Source organism: Caenorhabditis remanei, chromosome II (assembly GCF_010183535.1).
Source record: "Caenorhabditis remanei strain PX506 chromosome II, whole genome shotgun sequence".
Taxonomy (NCBI): Eukaryota; Metazoa; Nematoda; class Chromadorea; order Rhabditida; family Rhabditidae; genus Caenorhabditis; species Caenorhabditis remanei.
The window spans coordinates 7,348,065-7,367,531 of NC_071329.1; the positions used below are offsets into that span (position 1 = coordinate 7,348,065).

General features: G+C 40.1%; 4 protein-coding genes across 4 annotated transcripts; 3 read left to right on the forward strand and 1 right to left on the reverse strand.

The window, feature by feature from the left end:
- Positions 1-1,246: 1,246 nt before the first annotated feature.
- GCK72_005078 (uncharacterized protein) lies at positions 1,247-4,010 on the forward strand (the record flags this gene model as incomplete). Its single annotated transcript, XM_053725020.1, has 9 exons — positions 1,247-1,330; positions 1,767-1,931; positions 1,979-2,137; positions 2,256-2,363; positions 2,419-2,595; positions 2,642-3,142; positions 3,187-3,447; positions 3,502-3,885; positions 3,930-4,010. 9 exons carry the CDS (start codon positions 1,247-1,249, stop codon positions 4,008-4,010), a joined length of 1,920 nt encoding a protein of 639 aa, XP_053589214.1.
- A 702-nt stretch (positions 4,011-4,712) lies between these two features.
- Positions 4,713-5,006, forward strand: GCK72_005079 (uncharacterized protein; the record flags this gene model as incomplete). The annotated part of the gene is made up of 2 exons (XM_053725021.1): positions 4,713-4,808; positions 4,854-5,006. 2 exons carry the CDS (start codon positions 4,713-4,715, stop codon positions 5,004-5,006), a joined length of 249 nt encoding a protein of 82 aa, XP_053589215.1.
- An 11-nt stretch (positions 5,007-5,017) lies between these two features.
- Positions 5,018-7,286, forward strand: GCK72_005080 (uncharacterized protein; the record flags this gene model as incomplete). Its single annotated transcript, XM_053725022.1, has 10 exons — positions 5,018-5,106; positions 5,247-5,349; positions 5,397-5,508; positions 5,552-5,683; positions 5,730-5,909; positions 5,953-6,039; positions 6,088-6,197; positions 6,770-6,962; positions 7,007-7,119; positions 7,164-7,286. The coding sequence occupies 10 exons, from the start codon at positions 5,018-5,020 to the stop codon at positions 7,284-7,286; spliced, it is 1,242 nt and encodes a 413-aa protein (XP_053589216.1).
- A 724-nt stretch (positions 7,287-8,010) lies between these two features.
- GCK72_005081 (uncharacterized protein) lies at positions 8,011-12,399 on the reverse strand (the record flags this gene model as incomplete). Its single annotated transcript, XM_003091128.2, has 1 exon — positions 8,011-12,399. One exon carries the CDS (start codon positions 12,397-12,399, stop codon positions 8,011-8,013), a length of 4,389 nt encoding a protein of 1,462 aa, XP_003091176.2.
- Positions 12,400-19,467: the final 7,068 nt, after the last annotated feature.

Consider the following 19,467-nt stretch of genomic DNA (forward strand, 5'->3'; position numbering starts at 1 on the left):
GTAGCCGTCGCGAACCCGATTTTTGTCGGTACACTGGTTTCATGTACCTCAGCTTCCCTTCTTCACAAGTATCGCTTCTTCGGCTTATTAGCTAAGATCAAAGTGTAGTATCTGTTCTTATCGTATTAACCTACGGTATACACTCGAATGAGTGTAATAAAGGTTATATGATTTTTGGAATCTAGGAAAGACTCGGAGCTTGCTCCGACTTTCCAAGGGTCGTCCTGGCGTTGCACTGCTGCCAGGCTCGGCCCAGTCCCCGTGGGGACAAAATATCCAGTGTTTGGCATAAAGGAGTTTCAGACTTGGAGAAAACAACGACCACTCGAACTGAATCAAAGTTAAAATTTCCCTACTATACAGAAACTGAAAAGTTTATTATCACCCTACCGGACATTCAAACACAAATAGCCGTTCCGTATTTCACTACATTTTGACATGTTTGCAGGGGTCGTTGAGCCAACAAATCTCGTCGGTGGGTTGGGTGGAAGACGGAAATAGGAGGGAGGAAAATGTGTCTGGTCGTAAATGCCATCGAGATAATTTTTCGATTCGCTTCCTTTTTCCTTGTTTTCTTTTCCAAGTTTGAGATTTTGAAATGTTTTATTTAGCTGTTCATATTGAATGGAGAGTTATTACATACATTCTTTCAAGCTCTCTGAAACCCTTTGCTCGCATGTACATAACTGAATCTTCCGTTTTCCAATTTTCGAAAACTTATTGAAAAGTATCTTGACGTTCTTCACATGTTTCAAACAAAATCGTTCAAAAATTGTGTGAATTCAGAAAAAATCTCTCCTTAACTGTTTCATCTGTCTGTGCTTGTTCTGTTTGTCCTCTCTTCTTTTACGTCATCCCACCAACAGAAACCACGCCACCAAACCTATCCAACCACTAAAACTTTCATCTCCAAGTGTTTCCGGTTCGTTCATTTGATTCTCTCCCTTTTCTCCCTTTTCCCATATCATAATTGTTTGTCAATGAGCCGGTCATTAACACTTATCCCCCCTCCTTCCACTCTTTCATTGATAAATATTTTATTGTAATCTTGACGGAGATCTATGGCAATCTGTCTGTGGCAAATCTGATTTCTTCGCTGTCTTTTCAGAATATTTGATGCGTTCTGAATTTGATTGTACCAAGTCACTTTTAGAGTTAAAACCTAGCCTTTATTTTCCTCATATGTCTTGTCTGTATGTCTGTTTATCCAGATGTCATCTTTACTTCCAGATATTACTATGTCCTAATGGCCTCTTACATTCTCAACGCTCTCACCTTTCGTCACGATCATGACGCAGCCGAGAGAACTTTACATCACTTTTGGGATACGGTAAGTCACAGTCCTCTAAAAATTATCTTCAAGTTCTTTCCCATAAAAGAAACTATTCGAATGTCGAGAAAGCGTCGATTATTTCCGCATGATTAGCCGGGGTCGTCGTTCCCGTTTTTGAACGGATGAAAGGGGGGATAAAAAAGGGCTGAAGATGACCTAGTCTCGCTGAATTTGAACTATGTACTGAGAGAAATAAGATAGAAATCTGAAGGAAAAGGCTTAGACGATTTTTGTTATTCTTTCACTTTTCCGGAATATTAATTGTTTATTATTGTATTTAGCTAATGACTATAATGGACGATTTTTTCGTCGACATGGAAAATGTAAGTTTCTTAAAACAAGTTTAGAGATAGCCTGGTTGAGGCCTATGCCATGGAGTAGCTTCTAAATTTTACCGGCCACGAACTATTCACAACTGAATTCCAATTCTCAGAAGGATCTATTCGACTCTGGCCTAATAGAAGAACACATTGCAAGTCAACCATTACTGGCTGCCAGTCTTTTCTCACTCATCGCCTGCTCCATCGGACTCATAATCTTTGCAATAGTGTTTCTCGTCTGCAGGTTTAGAGGTCAATGTGGATCACAGAAATATCAAGTTGGTAACTTTCCAGAAGATCCAAATATTATTCTTCGTTCTTCCAGGAATACCCATCAAATTCTACCAACTATGCAATATATCTAATGCTTTTCTTCATTTCCTGGCTTATTGTGACCTCTGCATCCGCTTATTTTGTACTCGCTGGAATCGGATTTTGGAGTGAAAAGTTGGATGCAAGGAAGCCGTTCACCAATGCTTCTTTAGTGGTTTTCTCCTTTTTTTAAAACAATTCTTTATAGTTTCTATTAGAAAACGGGTTACTGTAAATCTAAAACATCCCGTTTCAATTCAGATTCTCCAAAAAAAACTCGGAATTTCCAGAGACTCTCCCGAAGCACTATAAGCGACCTGTTTGCCAGTTATGACTACCAGGGAGACTTTGAAAATGTGTCGGAGACACCGAAGAAGAGTTTGAAAAGGATTCATATTGTGAGTTTTGAGGATGTTTTGAAAAAAAAGAGAACACAAAAACCTGATATTTCAGCATCGAAAACCACTACTTCAAACATTCCGAAAACGAATTGAAATCCCAATTCGACCATTGGCAGAAGTCACTTTTTCTGGAACATCTGACAAATTTATTACCAAAAATCGACCGGTTTTAGATTTGAATTCAAATATGAATGAGGTGTCCGAGGAAGAAAAAGTTGATGACGTCATAGTGAGTCTTTAAAGTTAGGTCACAATCTAGATCTTAATTTTTCTAGAACCTACCTGAATCATTTGTTTCTCGCCAGTTCCCCACCGAAGAGGAGATCAAAAATCAAGTCCAAGAGCATTCTGGAATCCCAGGCATCGCAGAAATCTTTGGAAACTCTGAAGATCCAGAAGACTCGACAGAAAGTCCAGGAGCTTCAGATGAAAATAATGATGATGACATGGATGGAAATCAATCATTGGTAGTGACTGGAGGGACGATGACTATAGAAGAGGATTCAGAAGACGATGAAGATGTTGAGAGTGAGGAGACAACGGCTACGACTACAAGTACGACTTCAACGACTACTACAGTATCACCTCCAACGACTACAGTAATCACTACAACTACTACAAAATCTACAACTTCCACGACTACAACACCTAAACCAACAACAACAACAACTTCAGCCTCGACAACAACAACAACAACTACATTCAATCCTACAACAATTTCTACAACTCAAGTATTTCCGGAAGTCAGCTGGAAACAGATCGAGGAGACAAATTCGGTGAGTTAGGTGATCGTCTCAAGTTAACGTAACATTATTTCCAGGGCGACGTCCTCGACCAACTCCTAACTCACGCTGAAAATCACCCAGAACTGCCTGTCGACAACAGTTTGGCCTATAATCCAAAACTGACATATTTCAGTCTCCACTCTAGATTTTTAGTGTTTGTCTGCAGATTGACATTTTGTTTTGTTGCTCTGGCTCTAGTCTTCGTTGTCCTTCCAACATTTTTTCTTGTGGTTGCTGGAACTGGATGCTATATTTACAGTGATCATCCGATGAATAGAAGTAGTGTTTCTAATAAGGTAATTAATATGATTCTTGTTGAAATTCATAGATACATTATCTTGCCTTTTCAGATTGGTCAAGTCATCTCCATCAACGCTTCAATCTTCCTTTTTATGTCTCCTTGTATGCTTATGTTCTCCAGTTTCACCCTTTTCTACACTCATTGTCATGAACTTCTCTGTGCTACAATCCAGCTACAAAACCAACAAGCCAGAGGACTAATCGACACGAATCATCAGAGTCTCATCGAGAATTATTCAATCAATACAAATCACTGCGCTCGATCATTGGCACCTGTCCAATCACTTCTTCTATCATCTCTTCTGTTATGTATTTCATTGCTTCCATGTGTGTTTGCAATGTTTAAATTGGTCAAATACTACTTCCGAATGAGTAGTGAGTTCTATTGGAATGCTGCGGATAACTTTGCGGGAAGACAATTCTCCAAACAACAGGTGAGACAATGAGATATCTACACAAGAGCGAAGTAATTTTCTAGGAATTCCCTCGCTACCAAAGTACAGTAATCTACCCGGATGATGATATGACGACTGGATATGCAGTTTATGGACAGATATAATATGGAAAGATGATTGCTTCAAAACGGGTCGCCTTCTTGATTGTATTTTTCTGAGATTTTGTATTTGAGTATATTGAACATTTACGGTTTGAGAAGATAATAAGTTAATAAAGATGATAGATTATTTTGAAAACAGACTTTTATAAAAGTTTTTTGATTTAACAAAATTCTAATTACTCTTTTTTTCTAACTCATCTCATCGAAACACTGCGGTTATTGATCGATTGGAAAAACTATAAACTCAGTATCCAGTTCCTGAAACCACCAGGAAAAATGTGGGAAAGTGTTCGAGTGGAGACTGAAATATGTCGGTTTTGTATCATAGGTCAACTTTTGTGGGCATTTGTCGATTGAGCTGAAATTCAGCGTGTATCAGAAGTTGGCTCAAGAGGTCTTCCTGGAAAAAAACTTAAAACGTCATAGAAGATTCCAAACTCCAAAACAACTTCTCGGTCAACTAATGAACCCGTTCTCATTAGAGCGAACTCCTCTCCCAGAAACACATTTACTGACTGCAACAATTTTCTCGAAAACGGCGACAAAACACATCGTAAGTATCTATTTGTCAAGTGAGTCCTCTCCTCTTCTATTTCTTTTCGGTCCCTTGGGGGGATCACTTCACTAATCCTCCATTTCAATCGTCTTCTTCTCCTTCTCAATGTGTTCTTCTTTCTTCCTCTTTACTTTTCTAAACGGAGGTCAATGGCTCCTTTTGTTTCAATTTTAATAGGTTTTTTGTATATTTGTGGAGTAAAAGCAAGTGTAGATGAGTATCGACTATTGCAGTATTTGAAAGAAGTGAGTTTCTTGAACATCTTGAATTTTGGATTCTTGAATTTTCAGAATTATGACTCTTTTGAGCGACCCGTGGAGAATAGCTCCGCCCCTTTAGATGTGCAAGTTCGATTTCTTCTTAATCAAATATTGGATATTGATGAGAAGAATCAAGTGATGTCGATTCTAGCCTACATGGATTATGTGAGACTATTTTTCTAAGTTTCCAGGTCATGATTCTTCCTTTTCTAGCATTGGAACGACTACAAATTGAAATGGGACCCAAAGATGTTTGGAGGAATCCGAGATGTCCGATTTTCAGGTTTCTTTTTTTCATTGAAATTTTTAATTTCCGTTTCACAGGAGACGACGATGCCAGTTTCAAGTTATGGAGGCCAGATGTTCTGTTGTTTAACAGGTTCTCTATTGCTTAAAGCATTTTAAAATATCGGTGTTTTTCAGTGTATCTGAATCATTCGACTCCACTTATTCATCAAGATTTATAGTTTCTTCAAATGGAGATGTTCAGCAAAATCCACCTGGAATATTTAGATTTATTTGTCAAGTAATCCTGCTCGAGTTTCAGGAAATCTTAATTTATTAAAATTTCAGATCGATGTCACCTATTACCCATTCGATCGTCAGACATGTTTTCTGAAACTCGGCTCATGGACATACAACGGACAGTATATCAATTTGGACTTTTTATTGAGAGAAATTATTGGTAATCCTTCTTCGAAAATTAATTCTGAAACCCTCGTCTGTAGGTCTTCATGGCAATCCAATCGTTGTGGAACCGGAAAGATCCTCTACAAATCCAGCGTCATATTTTGTGAATGAATCTATTGATCTACAAGTTTATTTGCAAAATGGAGAATGGGATTTGGAAGGAACTCCTGGTCAGTTAGAGTACTTTAACCTTTTTTCAAAACTTCAAAACTTCAGGAAAACGAGTGGTTCAGAAATTTGGAACTGATGAATACCATGAACTCTATTTCTATATTCATATCCGACGGAGAACTTTGGCTTATGGAATCAATTTGATTATTCCATCTCTTGTTATTTCGATGATGACTATTCTGGGATTCACTCTGCCACCAGATGCTTGTGAGAAGATTACACTAGGTTAGTTATATCTGTAAATAATTCTGACTTTGTTCTATTCCAGAAACCACCGTCCTCCTCTCTGTCATCTTTTTCCTTCAAATGGTCTCTAACACTAGTCCTCCACAATCTCAAAGTGTACCTATCCTAGGTGAGCTCTTTTCAGAATTCTAGTTTCTCCAAATATTGTTTTTTTCAGCCGCCTTCTTCTCTTGTTGTCTAATGTTGGTGGCATGTTCCTGTGTATTCACAGTGTTAACATTATCTCTTCATCATCGAAAACCAGAAACTCATGAGATGAGCCCGACGGTGAGTGCCCTGGAAATTGAATTTATGTGTCGGTGATGTATCGGAGTTCAGTTGAAAATGTCCAACTTTGAGTGTGGGTCGTGGTAATACAGATTGTCCTATCAATTAGATTTTTAATGGATTGTACAGATCAAAAGTAGAGCTTCATTTTTGTAGTTGACAACTTTCAGTTGATGTAATTTTCAGTGGACAGCTCAAAATTCACTGTATTTTACACTGAAATGGGTCGATTTGAAGGAGAAATTACTTTTTCGATATGTAACTCTCTAGGAAGTGTCTGTACAAAAAAGTCGTCAACTACAAAAATAAAGCTCTACTTTTGGTCTGTTCGATCCCATCAAATGTTATTTTGTGGGACAGTTAGTATTAGCATGACACACTCTCAAAGTTAATCATTTTAAACTGAAAAAGGCAAAATATGATATACATATTTTTGGTCAGTACTGTAATACATTTCTTCAAAGGTCTTCTGAAAACTTTAACTCATTAGTGAAGTGAAATGAAGACGAAATTATAAGAGACTAACATAGAAATCTACATTTCCTGCAAAACAAAACCTTTCGTTTTTCTAGATGCGAAAAATCTTCATCGACTGGCTTCCTTACATCCTGTGTATGTGTAAACCAGATCATCCGAAGACTCCAAAACCAAAGGTTCTTGGTAAATCGATCGCCCCCATCCACCGATTATCAACTATCCCGATGTTGAATTTACCGAGAGTTTCACAAACTGCATTCCCAGATAGAAGTGTTTTTGTGTATCATGGTATTTCTTCGCTGTTCTTAAAGGTTTCTTTACATCCATTGCAGAAGTGCCGGCTATTATAAAGAACACTTCTCGGATATGCTCGGAACTCTTGATTATTGAGAAAGATATCGAGAAGATGGTGAATAAGATTGAGGAGGATTCGAAGGAAGAAATGGTTATTGCATTCTCTTTTTCTCTTCTATACTTTTGAGTTTTCAGCTTCGTTCCGAGTGGAGATTCGCTGCAATGGCAGTGGATAGGCTGTGTCTTTACGTGTTTTCTGCATTTATCACAGCTATTACTTGTGTTTTAATTGTACCTCATATTATTGCTAATTTATAGATTATCTTTGGTGAGTTCGTGAGTTTTTTGGTTGAAAAGGTATTCAGGTAGTTAGAAGTGGAAATTTTTTCGTTTAATTCGAACGTCAATCCACTGTAATTCCCTATGAATAAGTTTTTGCTTAGATTTCCTAACTCCATCAGAATCAATTTCGGTAGAGTGCAACTCTAAAACACTAGCTTTGTTGAGGAGGTTTATAGGGTTGGTGAACCCAAACCAACTCAAGAAGTGAAAGGTACGGTTACTTAGAAGGCAAGACAAAGAGGAATAGATTAAACGGTTTATTATAGTTACACTTAAGATGATAGATACCTTTTCCTGACGACGAAGAACGTACGGTTCCAGTAGACGACGAACTTGATGATCGAGAAGCAGGCATGGCGAGGAAAGACGTTCAGAGGTGGCGGCGGTGTAGCTGCGATAACTGATAGATACTGATTAGATGTTTCTCGAGAGCTTCCGTTGACTTTGCCACGTAGTAGAGGTCGTTCCGGTGAGAAGAAATAGTGCATGTCATTCGGTCAGTGGGTAAGGTAGTTTATCAATCTTTGAGGGTAACGATAAGTTTACCGAAGTAATCTTTTTAATTATACGTGAAGGTGTCTTCGAGTAAGACTGACCCAGTTGGGGAAATATGGATGGAATATTATTTCCACGACACTGGGGGGAGGGAATAGAACTTCCATAGTGGTAGCGTAATGGAAGTTCGTCCCAATTCCTCTGACTAATCAGAGGTGGTTGAGTCTGCACTCGACGATTTGAGTGCGTTGTTACGACCATCCGTCGTATTGTTTCCTTTTGCTTTTCGGTGAAGATACGGACGAGTACGTCCCGATTGTACTTCGGACGCTTGTGGAGGTGTCGGATTTGCTGTAGGCTCGTCCCTTTTAGAATCAACATTTGGGATTGTATCTTGTGGCGCTGCCTCCGAGGCTGGACTCTTCTGATCCTCTGGTGGCAACTCCAATGGGATGAGGTGATTGACTGACTTTTCCAAGATCCTTTTTCCAATTTTTACTTCAACGGACCGTATTTTTCCGTCTTTTGAAGGAATTAGTTTTTGAATGACTCCGATGGGCCATCTGTAACGGGCGACTTTGTCTGTGACCACGAATACGGTCGTTCCTGGTTTGGGTGAGTCTCTCGAGTGAGCTGTTGGGCGTGCGGCCGATTCTCTCAGCAGTGCGTAGTATTCATCCGAGAAGACATTCCATAAATTCTCTCGGACAGCCGCGGTAGATTCGAGCAATCTCCTTGTTAACATCTCGGTTTCGCCAGATTTGATCAATCCAAAGATTGTTCCTGATTTTTCTGGTAGTGCCAATGCTGCATTTGGTATCAAATAGTCCACAGGTCGAATTGGTTTAGCATCTGCTACGTGGATCTTGTTTGCAGTGATTGGGCGAGAGTTAAGAATTCCTTCTGATTCGATTATCAGACTTTCAAGTTCCAGGAATGGAATTGTTATTTTACCAAGAACTTTGTGGAGCATATTCTTGACTAGAGCGACAAGACGCTCGTATATCCCTCCTTTCCATGGAGAGAATGGTGTTATCAACCGAATGTCAATTTCTTTGTCTGCTAGGAATGACGTCAGAGTCATACTCGTATTTATTAGACTCTTTATATCCGTGTTCATAATATTGTACCCTAACTTGAATGCAGGAGCATTGTCAGACAATATGGATTGTGGTACTCCTCTGCGACCAAAGTATCGCTTCAGGGCTAGTATGAAACTATGAGTTGTATTGTCCTGGACGATTTCCAGGTGTACTGCACGTGTTACGAGACATGTGACTAACAAGACCCAGATTTTTCCGTTATCTTCTTTTGTTTTGTATCTGAGGGGGCCAAAATAGTCTAGTCCCACGAATGCAAATGGAGCCACGAGTTGACTTCGAATTTGAGGAAGAGCTGTTGCATAAGGATAGGCGAATGGTCGAGCATGCATTTTTTGACAGGTGACACATTCTCTTCTCATTTTTCTTACGAGTGTTCCTATTTTCTCTATCCAATATTTTCTTTGTATGTCCGAGATGACGTCTTTTATGCCTTGATGTAGCAGGCTTATGTGAGATTCCATTATAAGTAGGCTAGCTAATGGATGCTTATGGATGATGATGATAGGTTCTTTCATTTCATCTGAATGCCTGTGATGTCTCGAGTTGACAAATGGTCTGGTATGTCGATACAATCCGTCTTCTGATAACACGGGGTTGAATTTTGCAGGTGGATCCAATCGAAATCGTTCTTTGGCATCCCGATAATGGTCCGAAATGATGAAGGTTCTGGTGATTTTACGTTTTTCGATCTCGTCCTCATCTTTATCCGCTTGCTCGTATTGCTGCATAGTTGACGATTGGTATTTGTATGATCTACCAGGGAACCGTTTGTTCCGTTTCTTGATGCATGAGTGTATGAAACTGAGTACATAGTTACTTATTGTAATCAGCTTCCTCATATTGTTAGTCCTCGAGTAGGGAACAATTGAGTGGAATTCGTTTTTATCAGATTCCAAGACGTTCACGAGTATGTCAGATTCCGGTATTGATGGTTCCGGTTGAACGTGATGTTCTCTAGATAGAACTTTTTCTCGATCCCTCATCACGAAAACGTGAAACTGTTGAGGATCACTCGGTGTTGTCTCCAGTGTTTGAGGCCAATCTTCTACTTGTCGCTGAAGGAAGGCTGGACCTTTGTGCCACAGTTCGTTGTTCTGAAGTTCTGTGACCGAGCATCCTCTGGTAGCGATGTCAGCAGGGTTGATATTTGTTGGCACATATCTTAGTTCTGGATGGAGATTAAGTTCGGATAACTTTTTCAGATTGTTTCTAGTTTCGGTGACCCGATTGGCCGCCCATTTTAATCCGATATGATTTCCTATTTTTTGTAGGACCCAATGTAGCACACAGGTACTGTCGGAAAAGAATGTTACTTTTCTAATCGGCATATGTAGTTCTTCGATTAGATTGAGGGCAACATTCGTGCCTGTCTGCAGGGCTAGCAATTCTAGTTGTGGGATCGTAATTCCATTGCGACCTGGTTTGATCCTTGATTTCGAGAAAATCAGTTGTGACTGGTAATGCTTTCCTTGGTAATCGTATCGCAAGTATGCTGCTGCTGCATAGTGGTCTTGAGAGGCATCTGAGAAGACGACCAAGTCGACGTGTGTGTAGTCGTATGTTGTGACCAGTTGGCGTGGAATTGTGTATGTATTAACGGTGAATACCTTAGTTATGGCGGTCCACATTGGCATGAGTATGTCAGGGATGCGATCTCCCCATTTCAGGTCTGGATTCCACAAAAGTGTGATGAACTTTTTGATTGGCACCACGATAGGCGCTATAAGACCGGTTGGGTCATAGTTCATGGCTAGAAATGCGACGACTTCGCGTTTTGTGGGTGTTCCAGCTGGTGGTGTGGCTATCTTGATAGTGATGTTATCTTTTTCGCTATCCCATAAATGTCCCAGGAGCTTGTTTGTCATCTTTGGGGCTTGGTCTTCGGGTTTTATGAGTTTCATCACTTCAGAGTTGTTGCACAGAAATTCTCGAAGATTCATGTGCATTTTTTGGAACACCTCCTTCAGTTTCGTGTACAACGATGCTAGCTCGACTGGATCGTTAGTTGTGAGTAGCACGTTGTCAACGTACAAGTTTTCGATTATTCTTGCGTTGATAGGATCTGGATCGAATTCCAGGTATTGTAAGATTGTCATTGCCAGCAAGAATGGTGAGCTGGTTACTCCGAAGGGGAGACGTGTGAACCGATATGTCACTATATTATCCGGGGTTGCGTCTAGCTCGGGATCCTTCAACCAAAGGAAGCGTGTGACATCTCTGCATTGTTTTTGTAGGCGTACTTGATGAAATGCCTTTTCGATATCCGAGATCATAAGATATTTACTCAGACGACTTCTGATTAAAATGCCCATTATTTTTTGCAGAATAGAGGGGCCTGGGTGTAGACAATCGTTGAGGGACAATTTCCCTTTTTCATGCGATGATGCGGTTAATACTATTCTCGTCTTTGTGTTGTTGGAGTCCTCTTTTATGACGTCGCGATGCGGAAAATAGTATACAGGACCATCTGGTACCATGTCAGGTGTTACCAGCTCGATGATCCCAGACTCTAATTGTAGTTGGATAATCGCGTGATAATTTAGACGTCGTTCACGTCTTTGTCCCTTCGTAAGTATCACTAGTCGTCGTGTTGCTACTGGTAGATTATTACTTAGTAGATGTTCTCTCCCATTGAATGGTAGTAGTACTTGTAACAGTTTTAATTCATCTCGAATAGATGTATGCTTGTATTTATTTATAAGCTCTTCGTTTATGCGAGCTTTACTGCTGACGATTTCAGGTGGTTCCATGCCCAGTAGCTCCAGATTCCAGTGTTGTTCAACTTGTTTGGCCAGCTGTTGATTGGAGATGTTGACGCGTTTTTGTTGAGGCATGTCGAGGCTCTGGGTATCCACCATGAAAACATCGATATGTTCGCTATCGTCTATAACCAAGATAGAATATATGTTCTGGCTTGGTACCAAGGCGTTCTTGTCCTTTGGCGGAAAGATGATTGGACCTAGTATGGTGCGAGTCACCATTCGACCGCTCGAGAGTGTGGTCAATTCTTGGTTTATGTTGCCGAGCACATTGTTCCCGAGAAGAAGATCTATTGGCATACCATTGTATTTTGACAATTTTCTGATTGGTGCCATGTCGATTTCAAGGTTTTTAAGATCTTCCACTTCCTGAGAAGTTAACTTCGGCGATGTGAACCGAATGTTCATTCTATCATAGCTGGGCATATTTGCTATCCAGTAGTTTTCGTTTAGATCCACTACTTCCAAGTCGAAGTAATTGCTCTTATCCGGCCTACTTTCTGAATTGAATCCTGCGAACGCGATGTTACGTTGATTTGTCATCCGCAGTTTGAGTTTGACTGCTGTTTGAGTCGATAGAATTGAAGTAGACGCTCCGCAATCCACCAAGGCTAATAGTGTGTTTCCTTGTGGGGTTTTTAGTGTCATATAAGGCAACTTGTTATCTTCTGCTATGTTTCGACTGACATAGATAAGTAGTGGTTCTTTATTGTTTTCTGGACCGATGTCCATGATTTCAAGATTCGGTTTTTCTTTTTTATCAACTAGACGAAATTGGTCTTTAGCTATACTTGTCTTTGTTGAATAGGATATGGTTTCGATAGCACCATTATTTGATATAGATTGCTGAGAAGTTGGCGATTTCAACTTGTTTTTTGTTAGTGGATTCGTCGACGTGTTCGACGTTAGGTTGCCGCCAAGCGGCTTATTGATCGGAGGTTCCATCCTCCTTCCCACGAAAAAACTTTGAATCGTTGGATTTGGGGATGTCCTCACCGTTCTTCTGCTCTCCGCCGACCTTGGTACAATGTGCCGTATGGTGTCGTTCTTGGCACTTGAAACACGAATTTTGTGACTTGCATTGCTCAACTTTGTGGTTCGCGAGCAGACAATTGGTGCACAGTTTCTTGTTCTCCACTATTTTCAGTTTTTGACTCAAACTGAGGTTGCAGTGAATAGCCGAATGCTCGTTTGAAAAACAGTAGCGACAGAATTTGTATCGGAAATTTTTGTTTCCAAATTTTCCTTTTCTGGTATTTTTGCTGCTGTCAGCTGTATTGAGTGCGTACACCTCACTAGTCCGGACCATCTGTTTTTTCTTTTCACGTGCCTCTTCCAATGCCCGTTTCTCGGCAAGTGTTCTGTAGGCGATTCCTACTAGCTCATCGAATGTCCTGTTGTACTCATGATTGTTCTTGAAGACGGGAGCCATGATGCATTCCGGAAGTTTCTTGATGAAGTTGTTGATGAATATTTGATCATCTACGGCACATCCTTTGTTTCGTAGCGCATTCACGAGAATACGATACTCGTTCATCTCTTTCTCGATTTCTTTGAAGTCCTCCTCCGAAAACGAGAACTTGTCGATCTTGTCGATGTAGTATTGTTTGTTCTCGCTTTCGCGGTTGAACTGGCGTTCTAGATTATCTCTAAGAAGATAATAATCTGCCTCGGATATCTTGGTAGACCTCATCATAGTTTTAGCCTCTCCGGTTAAGAGATTCAGGAGCAGGGCATGCTTCATTGTAACTGGGATCGCATCATCCTCATGGACGAATAAATCGAACAGTTGTTTGAATACTGCGTATTCCTCGGGATTTCCACTGAATGTTGGGACAGTGTTGGTTACGGTTTGCATAGTATCGGCTGATCGGGGAGGAGACGGTTTCTCCTGGTAACACGAGTTGTTAATGTTTTCCGGGATATGGTTATGTTTAGATCTCGGGAACTCGACTCGCTCTTGGTGGCTTCCATGGATAGGCTCCGTACCGAATACTGGCCTTCCTGTATGGTAGTCGAAGGAAGTGAGGATAGGAGTCGGATTGTGGCTCTTCGGCATATTTGGAGGGTTGTTGTTGTTTGCACCCTTCGCACGTTGATCCATATCCATTTTTGCTTCCATCGTATTCATTTTTCGTTGCATAGAATTATTCGATTCCAATAGGATCCGTTGTGAGTTTTCCAATCCATTGAATCGGGAAGTCACAATCTCGGCAAATTCCATCAGTTGTTGTGAAGACATCGAGGATCCATGCTCGAGAACGTTTGAGCTGGCTGCCACTGGAGATAGCTCGCTACTCTCCGACTCGGCTGAGTTAGAAGGAACCTTTGCAGCTTTACCGGAAGTTGGTTCAGCTTTCTTTCCCGTTTTTTGAACCGAATGTCCAGTGTTGGCTATCTGGGCCGAATGCCCGTTGCTTTCAGTTGACGACGTGGAGCTGGTTGAGACAACTCGAGGAGCTGGTGACGAATTCGCTGACGTCACCGGAGGAGTTGCATTGTTTCGAAACAAGTTGATTGCAAGTTTGACCTCCCCCTCGAGAGCTAACACTTGATTGATCAGTGAGTCGAGTCCACGAAACTCAATATGGGTTTTAATTTCAGCCCGATTAGCCTCAATGACGTTTTGAGCGCATAGCTTTTTGTTGTTCATCAGGAGCTCTTCCGCATAGTCCGGAAGGTTTTGGAGCAGCATCAGTTGGTCTGATAGCTTATTGGTGTAACCGTCGAGTACGGTAATATTAGCCTCATTCCTGTCGAAGGTGAGGGCACGCTCGATTAGCGCTACAAGCGTGCGAGCCTTTGTGAACTCGCGGGTGATGTTCCCCTTGATCGTTTTCATCTCGATGGGTGCACGTTTTGCTTGCTTGTTCTTCTTAGTCATGATGGGTGGTTGTTGGTAGTTGGAGAGTTGTCGTAGTATTCGATTGAATCGATTGGGACTGAATTCGATTTTCTTGTTTCCCTTTTGAGATGTCCTTCTTGTTCTGGTTTAGTGACATTTGTCTTGGTTTATTGACCTACGACTGGACTAGTGACCACCGGTATGGTTCATCTCGTTTGGATGTTTGTGATGTGATATTCGAGTGACCGTTTGTAGCATTTTTGTGGTTGCAAGCCTAGATATTCTGACCACGATCACGAAATGATCAGATATTTGTATGCTCTATCGCTTATAGTTCTTATGTAGGTGTTCGGTTATTGATGACTGCAATATCCGAGCCTCTTGTTGATTTAATGAGGTCCCTTTATCGGAGAACACTTGCGGAAGTTGATATCTGTAGCCTTCCTTGTCAGGTGCAAAGTGCTCCTGGTCCGTCTATCTTTCTTATTTGCTGTACCACTACTTTGGGCCCTTTCATGAGACAACAAATAGGATTGACTTTCGAAACCATCCTCAGAATGTCATCAGTGCGATGTTTCGGTGGAGTTTTCCAGGTGCCATGATGTGAGCTATACGATACATCCCCTGGATCTTCGCTGTCCGAGTTCTGACTGTTTTGAGTATCATCGCACCGTGATTATCACCGATTGTGTATTGTTTTCGTGTCATACAATTTTATGATGTGTTTAGTTTTTTGAGTTGTTTGAGCTCTTCTTTTGTGTTGCTATAGGAGCTTGTGTTAAGTTCTTGATGATATCGAGTAACCCAAATAGTTATATGATCTCTTTTTCGAAAAAGTAGTTTCTGCTTAGTGTTCACATTGACTCTTATCCGTTTTTAAACCTATTGTTTATTTTTATATTCTCATAAGACCAACGGGAAACCTTTTATTGGGTTGAGATTATAGACAAGTTGAATGACGCGAACGAGTAGGTGAGACGAGTTCTCATTTGTCACTTTTCACTTCTGGTTTTTGAACTGTCGATGGCATCTTTCCGTATTGGAGTGGGCAGATTGACTTATGATGCATCTCATGGCAGTAGCGACAGGCGTTCTTAGCTGTCTTCGAGCGACATTTTGCGAAGCTGTGGTTGGAATATAGGCAGAGCTGGCAGTATTTCCTTTGGCGGCACACTTCCATGCGTTCCTTGATTGACTTGTACTTGCTGCAAAATTCAGCTGCATGACCAGGGAGCAGGCAAAACAAGCATCCTTTGACGAAACGGTGTCTCTTTTCTTTTGGAGCCTTGCGCACCGGTTGTGCGATTTTTGGTGTAACCCTTCCTTGAAGACGGGACGAGTTTGCTTCGGTGTTGTTGGCAGCGGGCGTCTGGACGGCAGGCGTCTGGACGGCAGTCGGGTCGATGCACCATGTTGAGGTTCCCGGTCGATGCACCATGTTGAGGAGGTTTATAGGGTTGGTGAACCCAAACCAACTCAAGAAGTGAAAGGTACGGTTACTTAGAAGGCAAGACAAAGAGGAATAGATTAAACGGTTTATTATAGTTACACTTAAGATGATAGATACCTTTTCCTGACGACGAAGAACGTACGGTTCCAGTAGACGACGAACTTGATGATCGAGAAGCAGGCATGGCGAGGAAAGACGTTCAGAGGTGGCGGCGGTGTAGCTGCGATAACTGATAGATACTGATTAGATGTTTCTCGAGAGCTTCCGTTGACTTTGCCACGTAGTAGAGGTCGTTCCGGTGAGAAGAAATAGTGCATGTCATTCGGTCAGTGGGTAAGGTAGTTTATCAATCTTTGAGGGTAACGATAAGTTTACCGAAGTAATCTTTTTAATTATACGTGAAGGTGTCTTCGAGTAAGACTGACCCAGTTGGGGAAATATGGATGGAATATTATTTCCACGACAAGCTTTGAATTTACAAAACTATACTCCTGGAGTACAGAATCCACGAAACATTCTATAAAATTTGTAATTGTGTGACTTGAATGCTTTTCTGAAAGCGGTCCAAACTGTTACCAACAAAATAAAGAATTCCCCAAATAAAATGTTGCCCATTTTCAGAGTAATCTCTATTCTTCATTCATCTTCTTACGGCTTGGTCTGATCAAATATCTGAAATTCGGGTGGGTATCCAGGTGCTCAGAAAGATAGAAAAGGTAAGAGTCACCGGAAATTCGGGACGAATCGAAACGTGTATCAATGAACCTACAAGATACCATTAGATCTAAAGTTGATGACTGATTCCAGAATTTCCAGAAACCTCATAATTTCCAGATTTCCATTACAACTGCTCCATTGTCTTTCGTTGTCTCTCCACTCCAAATCGAAAACGGAACCGGGATTTCATTTCTTTGTCACAAACAACAAAAAAAAACAAAGAATTCATAAATTTATATAGGTGAGTAGTGAGTACGCCCCCCTATTTTGTTTTACTCTAATATTCATTGTGTTGTGTCGAGTGAGACATACACACGGGCGGTACCTCGTTTTTTTCCTCCCGCAAATTTCGGAAACACACTTTACGATTTAGGATTTCTCACTTTTTTCATAGTCTCCGACAGACTAGACTTCCGCAAATAATCTGTGCTCTTTGTGTTTTCATGGAATTTCTTTTCTTGAAATTTCTTTTTGAAAAATAAAACAATTTGATATTTTCTATCTCAAAGTGAGAAAAATGATCCGTGAAATGGTGATACGTGTCTGCGACTAATCAGTTCTCATCAACTTTTTTCTTCGAAGAAATCAAGGAAGTAACTGGAGAAAAAAAGAAATAAATAGAGTTGAAAAAATAACATTTTTCTCAAGTGGAGACCCTTTAAGTTTTCAATTCTAAACCGGAAACAGAGACCCGGTCTATTCGGCTTTTTTGCCGGTTTTTTTTTCTTGGAAAATACAAACAGAATAATAGAAAGCATAAAAGTTCAGGCCATTTTGCAACTTTTTCCGAATGTTTTTTGTTGGACAGATGAGTTGTTTGTATCTATAATTTATTCCGAGTTATGAGAATTCTGATATTGAATTCATATTCAGCAAACAACTGAAATAAACTGAGGTCTGAAATTTTTGAATGAATTATCAGTTGCAACTTTCGCAGTTATGTGCTCAGATTTATTCTGGTATTTAAAAAAATTATGGTTGACCTGTGAGACCATCAGAAGCCCCCAGAACAGCAAAGATTTATTCAATTCTGAAATTTTTGTTTCCAGATTATAATAAAGCAATTTAGTTAATAGACCATCGGTATCCTATTATAGAATTTCTTACTCACTATCTTTTCACCATGTTGATATTTTTCCAAAATTTCAAACTTTCATCTCCCGAAACAAGACAGAGAAACAACAAAAGATAGTCTGAAATATGATACGTTCCGCTATCAGGCCACCTTCATTTTTCCGAAAAGTTGAAGGATTATGATCTAGGTTCATGTTTTAGTTTTTGAAATTACTTATTGATTGATGAATACAATAGAAATTCAAGAAGGCTTTCTGAAATTTTATGACGAAACGAATGCGAATTCCAAAAACTCAAAAGTTCAGATCTCCCCCAATTATCCAACGCATCCTATCATCGAAACCTTTCGAAATTTTCTCTAAAAATAGAATTAATGAAACATTTTCTGTTTCCAATTCTTTCGATTCCAATCGAAAGTGAAGTGGGCGGGGCACTCTAAGTTAAATTTCCTTCTTCGTCTCCGCTTTTTTCATTCTCGAAATAGGAAAAGAAAGTGTCCATTTTATTCTTCTTTTTATTTCCCACTTGCTCCTCCTCTCGTTTCTTTTCGAGAGAAACAGAGTTCGAGAATCAAGGAATACATCAAACAATTGCATCAAAAACCAACAGCTGTCAGAACACAAAATATATAATCGAGATGTTTTTAAGACAGATTTCAGTCGTGTTTTTTTGAAAATTTGATGTCTTATTTTCCTAACTTTAGCAGATGGTCCAGATCCTTTTTTATGATTTTCCAGGCCACCAACTCAGAAAAAATGACTAATGCACTTTTTGTTAGTGATTGACTATTTCTATTAGGTTTACTTGAGTGGTTCCTTAAGAATAAGGAACAAAAAACGAGTTAATTGCTCTGTTTAGTCACGTGGACCTTTTCTATTTTTAATGAGCTACTAGCACGGCTTGTTTCTTACAACCGCGCTCTACCGATATTTCTTGGTGGAGCGCAGTTGTAAGGACGGGGCCGAGCTAATTTGACAAACTAGAATTCAGTAAGATCTTCTTTTTCAAAATCCAATGCGCTGGTCTTCTGGAAATTCTATTCCCGAGATTCAATTTTTCCAAAGTTGAAAAACCAGAGATTGAGAACTATACCGTGAGATTCCGCAGATCTAATATGACTGATATTCTATAGAATTCTTTCAAATTTAAGAATTTTCAAAGCTTGTTCCTCCAAACGTCAAAAATGCTGGTACCTGCACCCACGCTTCTGCAAAAAGTGGCAACAGAGCATACTTGCATTGACTGATCTATTTTTGGTGTAGCCATACATAATTGTGTTTTTTCTTCTCCTCTCTAATTGGGTTGTTGTTCTTTTTTCGTTTAGTCTTATATGTAGATCGTTTCCAAGTGTATTTCTACAAAAAACCAAAAAATTTCTCTAGATTTTTTCAAAAAAAAAAGTTTCCCAAAAAGTTGCGCTTCATTCTCCTGCCACCCTCTTCAAAACTCAGAAGTACATGCACATGTACTCACCTTTTTTTGTTCAAAAAAAGTAGTTTCCTCTTCTTTTTTCCTGTTGACTTGCCTCTCAGAGACCAATTTTCATGCGAGAGAAAGAGGGACCACCCGCCTACTATTATTGCTTGAGTAACTTTTGTCGAATTATTCTTTTTTTCGATTTGTCCATTTTTTAACATGAAAATTTTATACAGCACGCTTCTTTTTTCGTTTAGTCTTAGAGATTTTTGCGATCTTCAAAGATCGGAAAAATCTC